General features: G+C 42.4%; 1 protein-coding gene across 1 annotated transcript in view; it reads right to left on the bottom strand.

Moving 5' to 3' along the window:
- LOC126267873 (dendritic arbor reduction protein 1-like) overlaps positions 1–12,564 on the bottom strand; it is a 1,078,567-nt gene that overhangs the window by 171,455 nt on the left and 894,548 nt on the right. The window contains exon 6 of the mRNA XM_049973183.1: positions 6,042–6,101. Within this exon, the coding sequence (XP_049829140.1) occupies positions 6,042–6,101 (60 nt within the window). The remainder of the gene's footprint in view (positions 1–6,041; positions 6,102–12,564) is intronic.

Here is a 12,564-nt window from a genome sequence, read left to right as displayed (position 1 = left end):
GACGGGTGAATATATAGAAGTGCAATTTTTGCTAAGTTATCATGATGAGGCAAATTTCTTGACATATGCAGTTAATTTTTAATGTTAACAGCAGCCTAGTTACCATACCGAATTTTTTTAAGGAACTGTGTGGCTTTTTGGAAAAAAGACTGCTAGAGGACTTGTATGACATTTATTATTATAACTCGCATGTCTACTGCTCGACATGTTCATCACAAGGACTGATAGATGCTATAAAGCGATTTCTGACAGTCAACATTGGTCAGTGAGTTTCATCTGGACTTGAAGTAGCACTAGTCTGTGTTCACTGCATTTCACGTATTTTTCAGTTGTCCGTGTTTCCCTGTAGTATTTTTGATTCAATTTTCTCCTCCATATAAAATTCCGGGGCTGTTATGCCAGGTGAGTGTGCGACCTTTTTAAGTTTACCAAACTTGCGACCCAAATACTCTATTTCGAGGACGTACTGAGAAATAATGACACCGAAGGATAATGTGACAACAATGAAATAATTTTTATTTCAAAACTCTTAAAGCTTTTAATAAAAAAACATTATTAACATTCCACAACTTTATTTTTCATATCTACGTATTTACTTCTCAACAGCCATAAAGGCGGCGAACACAGTTCCCCATAGAGATATCAGTTTGTTAATACCGTCCCGCACAATGTTTGACTTCGTTGACGGAGCCACAACCTCTCCACTGCTTGCACCGCTTCATGTCAAAGTAAAGTTCTCAAAGGTCTTTAAGTTTTGGCAACAGATGAAAGTCGGATGGGGGCAAGTCGGGAATGTATGGTGGATGGTCGATGACAATGAACCCAAGGCGATTGTTGCTGATGTCGCAGCGCTCGTGTGTGGTCTACAATTGTCATGCTGAAGCAGAGGGTGCCCTATGTGTGGACGAATTTCTAGAATTCGAAATTCGATTACAACACGCTGTTCCTCACGCACCGACATAGCTACATTACACACAACCATATTACACGTTACAATTTGCAGCCCTCTAGTGGCAGAAGGCTGCAAATATGTACATATAAAGAATGAAGCCTTGGAATGCTAATAAGGTTTGTTTCATTAAAAAAACCTTAAGAGTTTTTACACAAAAAATTCAGATGCTTTACTTTCCAGCACGTGCTTGTAATAGGATCCGTAAGTCCATAATTAACTGTATAGAATGGGCGGGACAAAATGTCACGTCTGTGTCATATGGACAGCTTTATGTCCATTGTGATGTCTTCCAACGATTGTGGTAGCGCATGTGCTACGAACTGTACAGATTTGTGGCTATTTAGAGTATTTATTTCGTGATACAGTGTATTGATTTTCCTTTTGAGTTTTGATTCGAGATTGACACTCTGACAAAACGCATAATTTTTTTTGGGTAGGGGGTGGGCTTTCATTAATATCACGAAGTTAGCAGTCTGGATCGCACTTTATCCACTAAAATTATGCATTTTTTCCGAGTGTCATTATTGGATCAAAACACAAGAGTAAAATCAATGCACTGCGTCACGAAATAAATACCTCTTAAGCAATTTATGCATAATACACAGTAGGTGTAAGTACTTTCGAGAGAAGATATGATTAAGAATAGAAATACGCCTATGGCTGCACATAAAAAAGGCTATTCATCGTATTCGTGCCTACAGTACAAAGAAATGTCTATACTAAACCTGATGTTATCTCTTCTCTAAACATTCACGTAGCGTAGCTAGCCTCTGAAGATTTACAAACTAAAATAGAAAAGAGCCTATAATACGTTCTTTTCAGCGACTACAACTGTTTACATAGCTTAACATATTTTCGTTTATTAGTTAGTTTCGGCTGCTGCCATTATCAGATCAAAACTCTCAAAATAAAGTTCAGTTTTGGTTTACAATAGAACATGTGTCTAAGTGGGCATTTGCAAAAATGTCTCCCAACGACGAACTACCGCAGTTAGGCGTACTTGCAATCGTAATGCTAGTCAATGGTGTGTTAAAATTTGTGAGTGAACACAGTTATGGCATTATCCTCAGTATAACTTACATTGATCGATTGTGCTCTGATATACGGGCGTTATGAACTTAAATCTACTACTTCTAAGAAGTGTAAGATTCTTGCCTCAATTTGTGCGGTATTGTTTATTTGCTTGCCTCGCAACTCATAATTTGCAGTTTAACAGCCCTCCAAACGTAGCGTTTGTACTGCACACTCTTATTGTAAATAATTTAGCTCGGTTTCAAAATTGCTGAACATGTTTATTTCAAGGGCAATGTTCAACTTTAATAATAAATAACCAAAAGCAGGTGCACTAAGAGTCTGTTTGTACAGATTAATTTCAAAGTTTACTGAAGAGAGACAAATTTCGTAATTTCACTTGGACGAGGGAAATTAAAACAAAAAGGTTCGACCGTCGCAATTAGTCGTCTCCAATCGAACAAAAGACGGCAACAATGCATTTCTTCCTTTCCGCAATAAACGCCGAACCCAATTGCTTCTACTTCCATCTCTGTAAACAGATTCAACGGACTGTGTAATCAATAAAACGTTTCCACAGAGTTCGTTAAAGAGTGACAAGATGCTATTTGTGGCTATATTTTCCAGCGATCGGAGGAAACAATCAGGCACCCACTAGCCATTTTTCCGATGTTGAGACTGTGAACTCTAACAGACAGCATAAATATAAAGCCATTAGCTCGCTCTGCCGATGCAGTGGACAGAGTTGCTATTGGGGAGGGGAGAGAGGGAGGCTCAGAAAGGAATTACGATAGCAGATACGGAGAAGGGGCGCAGGCGCATGATGGACGTGCAGTGGTACAGCCCCTGGCGGACGGACTACCTGCCATACATACAGCCTGTTACTGGCGACTTGGATGCTGTGCTCAAGACAAGGACAACCAAGCGTTTATTGGGAGTCCGAACTACCGTACTGAAATCAATTCATATAGCTACAAATTACGTCCGAAATTCAGAAATGTAATAGCAAAATTTTTATCCTCTGAATGTCGGTCACGCAGACACATAAATTCCACTTATTCTGCAGATGTTCGGTTGTATACCTTTTGTTATCGGTGTGGACCAAGATACTGAGGACACGAAAAGGGCTTGATACAGCGTATTTCAGAATGTGAGTTTGTTACGTAGTAATGCGCAGCAAGAGCAAGGAATCCCTAGGTCGCTTCCGTGTCTACAAGTCGTATGTTTACCTTCCCGGCTCTCATGCGTATCAGTTACGCAAGGAAATGAAATGGAAAAGCCACACCTTAATATCATGTGCTATATTTTTTTCTGTTTTTCGTATAATTGTGAAATTTTGTAGTGCTACGTAAAGGTAAGTAACTGTTTACTTAATATACCATCATTGGTAACCATAGCCAACCGTGGCTGGTGCCCGTTCTCAGACCTGACGACAAGTTTCTTTTCCGGCATGGAATATATTAATTCTTAAATCTGTGACGGCAAGGAAAGAACACTGACACATTAGTGGGAGACTAAAAGCAGGAATGGTAAATATTTTTTTGAAGTGGTAGTATAGACTAGCTAAAATAAAACTTTCCATATAGCTCGTTCAATATTCATTAGTTACATAGATATAGGTAGCTGCAAAAGTAAGTTTTCATTTCACAGTTTGGCACTCCTGTTTTATTAGTTTACTTACCACCTGGCAGTTATTTTCTGAAGTTCAAGTTGTAACGATGTGCTTAAGATTATATAACTGAGTTTCTTAACTCCTTTACTGTTATTTATTGAACAGTTCTACTGTATCTTTCAAATATATCACACGTATTTCCATGTGTTGAGTATACTAGTAAGGTATTTGTAAACTGCCGGCTGCGGTGGTCTAGCGGTTCTAGGCGCTCAGTCCGGAACTGCGCGACTGCTACGGTCGCAGGTTCGAATCCTGCCTCGGGCATCGATGTGTGTGATGTCCTTTAGGTTATTTAGGTTTAAGTAGTTCTAAGTTCTAGGGGACTGATGACCACAGATTTTAAGTCCCACAGTGCTCAGAGCCATTTTTTTATTTGTAAACTGGTGTTGCAAAGCAAATGCCGCTGCGGCTTGTAGAGGATAGGATAGACGATTTCCCAATCGATGAGTATCAGATTAAAGCGTGTTTAATAGTGTTTTCACTATTGTCCGCCCCCAGTGGCTAAGTGGTCAGCGCGACAGAATTCAATCTTCAGAGCCCGGATTCGATCCCCGGCTAGGTCGGAGATTTTCTCCGCTCAGGGACTGTGTGTTGTGTTGTCCTATTCATCATCATTTCATCCCCATCGACGCGCAAGTCGCCGAAGTGGCGTCAAATAGAAAGACTTGCACTCGGAGAATGGTCTACCGGATGGGAGGCCCTAGTCACACGACATTTTTACTAATTTATATGAAACTGGTGCAGTGCCCAGCCGTCACGTTTCAGCTGAATGTGCGAATGAACTGAGCAAGACTGTAGCAGAAGCCATCCAATTTGTAGAACGTAGCCCAGAAACACACACACATCCAATTTCTAGACATAGCTGTATTCCACGTACAAGAATATGATGGACATTACCACACAAGGCGTCTATCCTTGTCATTTACAGCGTATTCTGTACTTTCGAGAAGGAGATGAAGGTGGACTGGAATATGTGGTGCGGTATTACAGACGGAGAGATCTGAGCAAAGTTTTCAAAACACTATGGAATTAATTTAAAGAATTCTAAGGTGTAGACATAATTTAAGAGGCCGAACACTGTCTTTAACTGTAAATGAGGATGAAAGCGTATGCCGTAAACTTACCTTCTTACCAACTGAGGTAACAGTTTCTTTTCTCAAAAGTCAGTCTGATATTTCTTTCTTGAAAATTAACTAATCGTACGTGAAGTTGTAATGGGTAAAACATGAGGACTGGCGTCGCTTTTCTTAAAAATACTGAAGCTTTAGTTTCATGCACTGAATAGCAAATCGTCTACCTATTCCGTGGTATGTGTAATCAGCGTGGTGACACTCGCCCCGAAGGTACTTTTTGGATACTTTTTGATGCAAGAAATGTTCTTCGCCATAATTAAGCTTTCTAATGGACAGCACGCGGTGGTTTCAATATAGCGATGACGAGAATGTAAGCCAGTGTCTTGCGCTTACGTGACATTCTATAGTAATGCTCGTTAGGCCAGGAATCATACCAAGTTGAAACCATAGGAAGAGGTAGACGCCATTTTAGAAAGGCTGTAGAATCCGCCGTAGATTCAGTCAGCGAGGAAGATAAGAAATGCTGAACAATCCTTAGCGGGAGATATTGTAGGAAAAACTTTGTGACTCATGGAAAGGTTTACTTTTAATACTGCTTAGGCTTCTTTTGGGCTTCCATTCATCTTCAGTAGTCTCAATGCTACATATAAGTACACATACAGAATGCAACAGGTATAAGTATACATATTTTACTGGTACGTTATATCTGCACAAATCAGTGTGTTAGTTGTTTTTTGCTCTGCCTCTAACAGTCTTCCTACAAGCACTTCACATAATTTACTATCTCATGTTTTCTGCATGGCCGTAACTGCACCACTAAGTGGACTACACCTGTCAGCTTAGACTGACCATTTTGCGTCCATGTATCCACACTGTAACATCTGACCTGCTGCTCAAGGGAAAATAAACATCAAGTCCTTGCTTTCGTCGCATGTACTTGTAGGTACTAAACAATCTGAAAAAATACTACTCCTAATAGCTGCAATCATTAGTCTGCATATGACGTGGATGTTGATGGAATGCCATTCAGTACACCTTCCTCCGTCAACAGCCGAAAAATCAGCACTTACATCTATCCTGTATATTCCAAACTCGCGTTACGACGTGTGTATTAGAAGTTCGTCAATGGAATTTTTGGTTTCCACAATGTCTTTTATGATGCAATTAGTAACTCCACTTATAATGTACCATTTTACACAAGCAGATGTACTTGATATGTGGGCAATACCGACCTGTCTCATTTATAGTGAGAGAGGACAAAATTTCATCCGAGGGTAACAATGATTGTTCTCTGTCGCTACTGCTGTGAAAAGTACTCAAAACTGTTACTAACCTGTGTGTATCCGCTGGTGCGCCTTGAGGTGGGAGCTCTTCGTGTAGACCTTGGTGCAACCTGCAAAGAGGAACAAAGAACACACGTGTAAAATTCCACGGATCATTTATGACAAACATCCGCCATGAGAATTATCGCCAAGTGCACTGCACACGTTCTTATTCGACTAGGAGTGGTTTGTATGCAATATAAACTGAGGGCTCTACAGAAGTCATTCTCAAATCTGTAAGAAACTCAGTATTGTGCACAAAAAAGACTAATATTAGGTTAATTTGTTATGAAAGCCTTTGCAAAACATGTCGTTTATGTACCAGATGTAGGAACAACACAATTCAATGTCACATAGTCACTCATGGCAGTCTCTTCAACTTTCAGTACCATGTGTCGTTGTTGTTCTATGATCTTATCGTCTACCGACATACGAGATAAAAACACAAAAAACTTATGTTAACTGTCCCCTAAGTTATTATTGACTCAGAACGAAAGTTGCCCAAATGTTTGAGAATTTTGGTTTAATGGACAACTTCCACTTGAAAGACGCAAATATTTAAATGCGTGTGCGTTATTAAGAAAGTATTATGATATGGCAAACAAGTTATTGAGATAACGCATGCGTGATAGACACATGCTGATCGCAGTAAATTCCAGTGGAAGTTGTCATTAGGAACGAGATCAGAAATACTTTATTTGTAACAGTTAGCTACACCTTCCAGCTATTTCTTTACGTAGTCGCCGTCCTGACTTAGACATTTGTCGGAACGTTGTACCAACTTTCCAATACCCTCATCACAGAAGACAGCCGCAAGTGTTTTCCGGCAATTCTCTACGCTGGCCTACATATCATTGTCTGTGCCGAAATGTTGTCTTCATAGCCAGCGTTTCACGAGAGCAGAGATAAAACTCAGAGGGAGACAATTACGGGCTGTATTGTGGGTAATCAAACATTTCCAATTAAAAACGATGCAGGAGCATCTTCATTGCCCCTGCAAAATGCAGCTGAGAACTGTCTTGAAGAAGAAACCGCACGACAGCTATGTAATGTTGGCTGCATACCTTCAGGCGAAATTCCTCACCAGGCCATCGTACTTGGCGGAAGGCACTATTTTCTAGACATCTTTACGCGCTCACTGTGAGCTCAGAAAATGAGAAGAGCGACGTGGTGCTATCTAGGATCACACTAGAGACACTGTCCAACACATCTGTGGAAAGTTTTATCGGATTTTCATAGTCGTTTCCATTTCGCGACCGTTCGTAACTTGCAATGCTGCAAGCGTAGCGCTTTCCATTTCGCCTCGTCCTGCTCCTGCCACGTCCAGAGAAGACCTCGCTAAGTGTGCGGCCGTGGGCAGACTGGCTGGCTGGCTGTGATTTGCATAGCGTACCGACTGCCATTAGACGAGAAATTATTTGCGGACACTTGGTTGGGGCCTTAAGACCCCAACTGCGAGAACGTCACCGCTCCCTAACGCTGCTCTGCCGAAAAAGCACTCCGCTGCTCCCACCTGGGCGGCCTCAGCCCACGCCTTGCAGAGTCGCGCGGAAATTAATTCCGCAGTAATAGCTTAGTGTCTTCTTCGTAGCTCTTGCTGGCACTCATCCCACTGTATGCGTAATCTCTCCCTCATTTCCCGCCTTTCTATTTCTACAATACACATCAGAGATGTGTAAGGGCTCCCCAGCGAAACCTACAGCATAATCGAAACAACATTGGCAACATTTACATCCACATGTTATAAGGATTGTTTCGACTGCTGAAGTTTCGCATACAAGACCTTAAAAATCCATCGTACAGTTCCAATCTTTCCCCTTAAAATTTCCATTTTCTTTCTAGTCCTGATGAAAGACATTCGCGGCCTTTGATTTGCTTCAGGCAAAGTGATGCACTCCTAGGTACAATCATTGTTCCGTAGGCAACGCCAGACATTTCTCCTTGAAGGCACAAGCCACATTGGCTCAAAGTGGGATAAATTTGTTGACCGTTACGGTTGTTATTGTTGAAACCGTAAACAATTTTCTTACATTTTAGGCTTCCGTAACTGAACCGGTAGAGACGGAACCCTTATAGCATCACTATGATGAGCGTGTGTCTGTCTGACTGTCTATCGATCCAACTGTTGAAAACTCATTTTCGCAGGAGCGGGATTACCTATAAAGTTGAAATTTATGTCACATAGTAAAGTCTACAGGCACATAAAGGTGTCGTAAAATAAAGCTTCTAAGTCAATGCATTACAAAGACACTGCTGTTTATGACACATATGTCGCAAACACACACATAAAAACCTGTAGAATACTTCCAATTGGCCTAGAATCATGAAATTTCCAGAATGAAATTTTCATTCTGCAGTGGAGTGTGCGCTGATATGAAACTTCCTGGAAGATCAAAACTGTGTGCCGGACCAAGACTCGAATTCGAGTCCTTTGCCTTCCGCGGGCAAGTGCTCTATCATCTGAGCTACCCAAGCACGACCCGTCCTTAGTTCTGCAAGGTTCACGGGTGAGAGTTTGGAAGGTAGGACACGAGGTACTGGCGGAAGTAAAGCTGTGAGGACTGGTTGTGAGTCATGCTTGGGTAGCTCTGATGGTAGATCACTTGCCCGCGGAAGCAAAGGTCTCGAATTCGAGTCTCTGTCAAGCACAGTTCTGATCAGCCAGAAAGTTTCATCATGAAATTTGGTAAGAAGCTAAGTTTCACAATACAACTATAGGAAAAAATCCGAAATTTGTTAGCTTTTGATTATATCATACGAAAAGAATTTTTTGTGTAATTTGTTATCAAACTGTCGGTCTGTTCAGCAGCCTGTTAAAGCTCTTTTTCTGAGGAGTAGGAGGACGTATCACGTTGAAATTTATGCCAGGTATTAAGGGCTATGGTCTCTTGGCGGTGTAATGAATTTAATCTACTAAGCCAATGCAGTCAAAAGATACAGCCATTTATGTGACACAGTTTGATATTCTCAAACTCACTCATCAAAACATATAGTGTGCTTCCTGTAAGTCGGCCTCAGTGACCGAGCGGTTCTAGGCGCTTCAGTCTGGAAACGCGCGACCGCAACGATCGCAGGTTCGAATCCTGCCTCGGGCATGGATGTGTGTCATGTCCTTAGGTTAGTTAGGTTTAAGTAGTTCTAAGTTCTAGGGGACTGATGACCTCAGATGTTAAGTTCCATAGTGCTCAGAGCCATTTGAATCATTTTGAACTTCCTGTAGGCCTAAAATCATGAAATTTGGCAAGAAGCAAGGTTTCACAGTACAAGTAAAGGAAAAAGATCGGAAAGTTGCGAATCTATAGTTACATCACCAGTTTGTTTTTTGTTCTTGAAAGTTTTGGAATTCCCGGGACAGATGTCTTGCTCATATCGATATCGATAACAGGGAAAAATCGTCGAGATTCTCTATTCCCGGGTGGATGAGATGTCTACTCGTATATACATAATTAACTTTTGTACAGAACAACCTGTCTTGTTTAGATTTCACAACCCCTTCCTGACCATGCTACGGTAGTCACAAACTTACCTTCGGACTGAACTACATCCTCCTCACACAGCGGGTTGAACGCCTTATTGGTTCGTCGATGTATTTGACTACCTGCATAATTTGAAAATAGGGCAATTGCGACTCGTCGGGCCATGCAACACACGCTTACAGGATGTTACCCTCCACTTTCTGTATTTTCCTGCTTACTGACCACGTGCAGCTGTCTTCGCTGCAGTGAACATTGGCCTTACGCGGACCACCTCATTCCAGTTGTCCACTGCATGCAGTTCCCTTCGTATTTTTTACTTTAAGTTGGTTGACTTGGACCTGCATCAACTGGCAATAGCAATTCCTGTCTGGTTTGTAATTGACAAGGCATGAAACTCATCCCCAGTTCCCAACGGTTAGGATTTTCTTACTATCAGCGCCCTGATGCCAATTTACATGGCTATGATTGGCAGGCCAATCCGTCCGCTTTGATACACTCATAAGCTGGTCATTGTCATTCAGGACATTAGTGCGGGCAATTCCAAACAATAGAGCTACTTACCTTACGTCATGTCTACACGTCGATCGACCTTACTATGATGAAGCCATATAATCGGCTGGCAGATACACACATCACGGTAGCGATGGAGCGCCACACGATCGCTTAATACGCCTTCATCCTCATGTACAATACTGAAAAGCGCCTAGTGTTTTCCCTAAGCGTTGTGACTTGTATTTTGTACAGTAAGTTTATTTTGCAGTTACAAGTACTAGGCCTGTTTCTTTTTAAGTAAGTACCATTTTGAAATTAAGAAAAAGACGTGCTAAAATATCTCAATAATTTTATTTTTACATGAAAGCCTGTACCTTAATCTACCTTTCCACATAATTTCCGCCAATATTGAGGCACCTGTCATAACGCTGTACAAGTTTTTGAATACCCTCCTCATAGAAGTCTGCCGTTGTTCATCATGCACATTTGTGCCGCCATCTTTAAATGCTCTCACCCACTTTCTTACCATTCCATCACTCATAATGTTTTCTTGTGGACCACTGCATTACCACTGTTTTGACTTCGTCATCGTCTTAAAAACGCTGATCGCCTAGATGTTTGTTCAAGTGCAGGAACAGATGGTAGTCACTGGACGCAAGATAGGGGCTGTACGGAGTTTCCCATCGAAAAGATGCGATGAGATCTTTGGTCTGATTCGCCACATGTGGACGGGCATTGTCTTGCAGCAAAACGATGCCCTTGCTCAACTTCCCTGGACCACTGCTTTGATTCTGGTGTGACGTAGGCCACCCATGTTTCATCGCCAGTAACAATTTTTCTTAAGAAATCATCACCGTCGTTGTGGCCCCGCTCAAGGAAAGTCAATGCACTGTCTAAACGTTTGGTTGTGTGCACATCCGTCAACATTTTCGGTACCCAACGTGTGCACAGTTTTCGGTAATTCAAGTGCTCGGTCAAAAAGCCATACAAAACACTACGACAAACATTAGGAAAGTCATCCAGTAAGGAGTAAATCGTAAAGCTTGTGTTTTCTCTCACCTTATCGTCCACTTTCTGCACCAAACTTTCATTAACGACCGAAGGACGCCTACTCCGTTGTTCATCATGCACAATTGTGCGGCCATCTTTAAATGCTCTCACCCACATTCTCACCATTCCATCACTCATAATGTTTTCTTCGTAAACTACACAGATCTCACAATAAATATCGATCTCTTTTAGGCCTGTAGCACTAAGAAATCTTATAACAGCCTGTACTTCATAGTCGGCGGGAATCACGATTATCGGAGGCATGTTAAACACTCAGTACACAACGTAAACAAGGAAGAATGAGACTGTAAGGGGTTCAGTGCGTAGATTCAGTTACAGGTTTTCATGTAAAAGTAAAATTATAGAGATATCTTAGTACGTCTTCTTTTAATTTCAAAACGGTACTTACTGCAAAATGGCTCTGAGCAGTATAGAACTTAACTTCTGAGGTGGTCAGTCTCTAGAACTTAGAACTACTTAAACCTAACTAACCTAAGGACATCCTACACATTTATGCCCGAGGCAGGATTCGAACCTGCGACCGTAGTGGTCGTGCAGTTTCAGATTGTGGCGCCTAGAACCGCTCGGCTACTCCGGCCGGCGGTACTTACTTAAAAAACACGACTCGTAGCTCTATATATTTCGGATTCCCTTTGTCTATTTTAAATTATTGTTCTCTGTTATTGGGCTGGATCAGAGTTTTATGTGGTGCAACGTTTGGCGAGGCAATGGCTGCCTAATAATATTTGGCAGAAACGCAGTCGGATAGGCTGCTGTCGCAGGTAGAGAGCGCTGTGAAGAAAAGTGCAGCAGACCCCGTCGCCTGCGGTTCGGCTACCCGCGCAACGCATTTCGCGCGCAGTCTACGTGCGCGTCATCAGCGACCGGTGCCGGCAGCGAGCATTCGTCTCCGCCTGCGCTTGGCGCCCGTCCCATAAATCGCGGCCGGGGTTTAGCGTTCAGCCGGCGACGCAACGTCCAGACACTCGTATTTCACCGGCCGCGCTGCGCAGGACGAGGTGTTCTGCGGACGGCCGCGTAATTAGAACAGCGCCGACACGCTTCCACTTTGTTCCCGCGTGTCCGCCGCCAGCGAATTATGTCCTCCTCTCTGAATTCAGCACCCAGCCACCTCGTACGGGGACGCGATACGATCTGTATAACTGGTACATTATCAAGAGCAGGGGTCTGAGCCTGAAGACATGGCATAAACTACACCGAGAGTAGCTATCCTTTCTTCCTTTCCTCGCGATTAACACCGACTATGAGCGAATGCCACAATGGGTAGAGGAATTTTACGTCCGACACAAAAGAAATCAGACTTGTCTCGCTACTAAGTAACTGCGTGGTGTGACTTATTACTTCGTGACTGTTATTTGGTGTCGAAATGCACTGCGACAGGTTTAGATTTGCTCGATAAACTCAGTGGTGGTGAACGACCGCTTCACTGCAGACGCGTGTTTTTGCGTTCCCCCAACAATGCCGTGAATCAGGACAAGTTGTCCGCCCACAACGC

This window comes from Schistocerca gregaria, chromosome 4 (assembly GCF_023897955.1).
Source record: "Schistocerca gregaria isolate iqSchGreg1 chromosome 4, iqSchGreg1.2, whole genome shotgun sequence".
In the NCBI taxonomy this organism is placed as follows: Eukaryota; Metazoa; Arthropoda; class Insecta; order Orthoptera; family Acrididae; genus Schistocerca; species Schistocerca gregaria.
The sequence above is the reverse complement of the archived record's forward strand: the minus strand, read 5'-3'. Positions and strand labels throughout refer to the sequence as shown.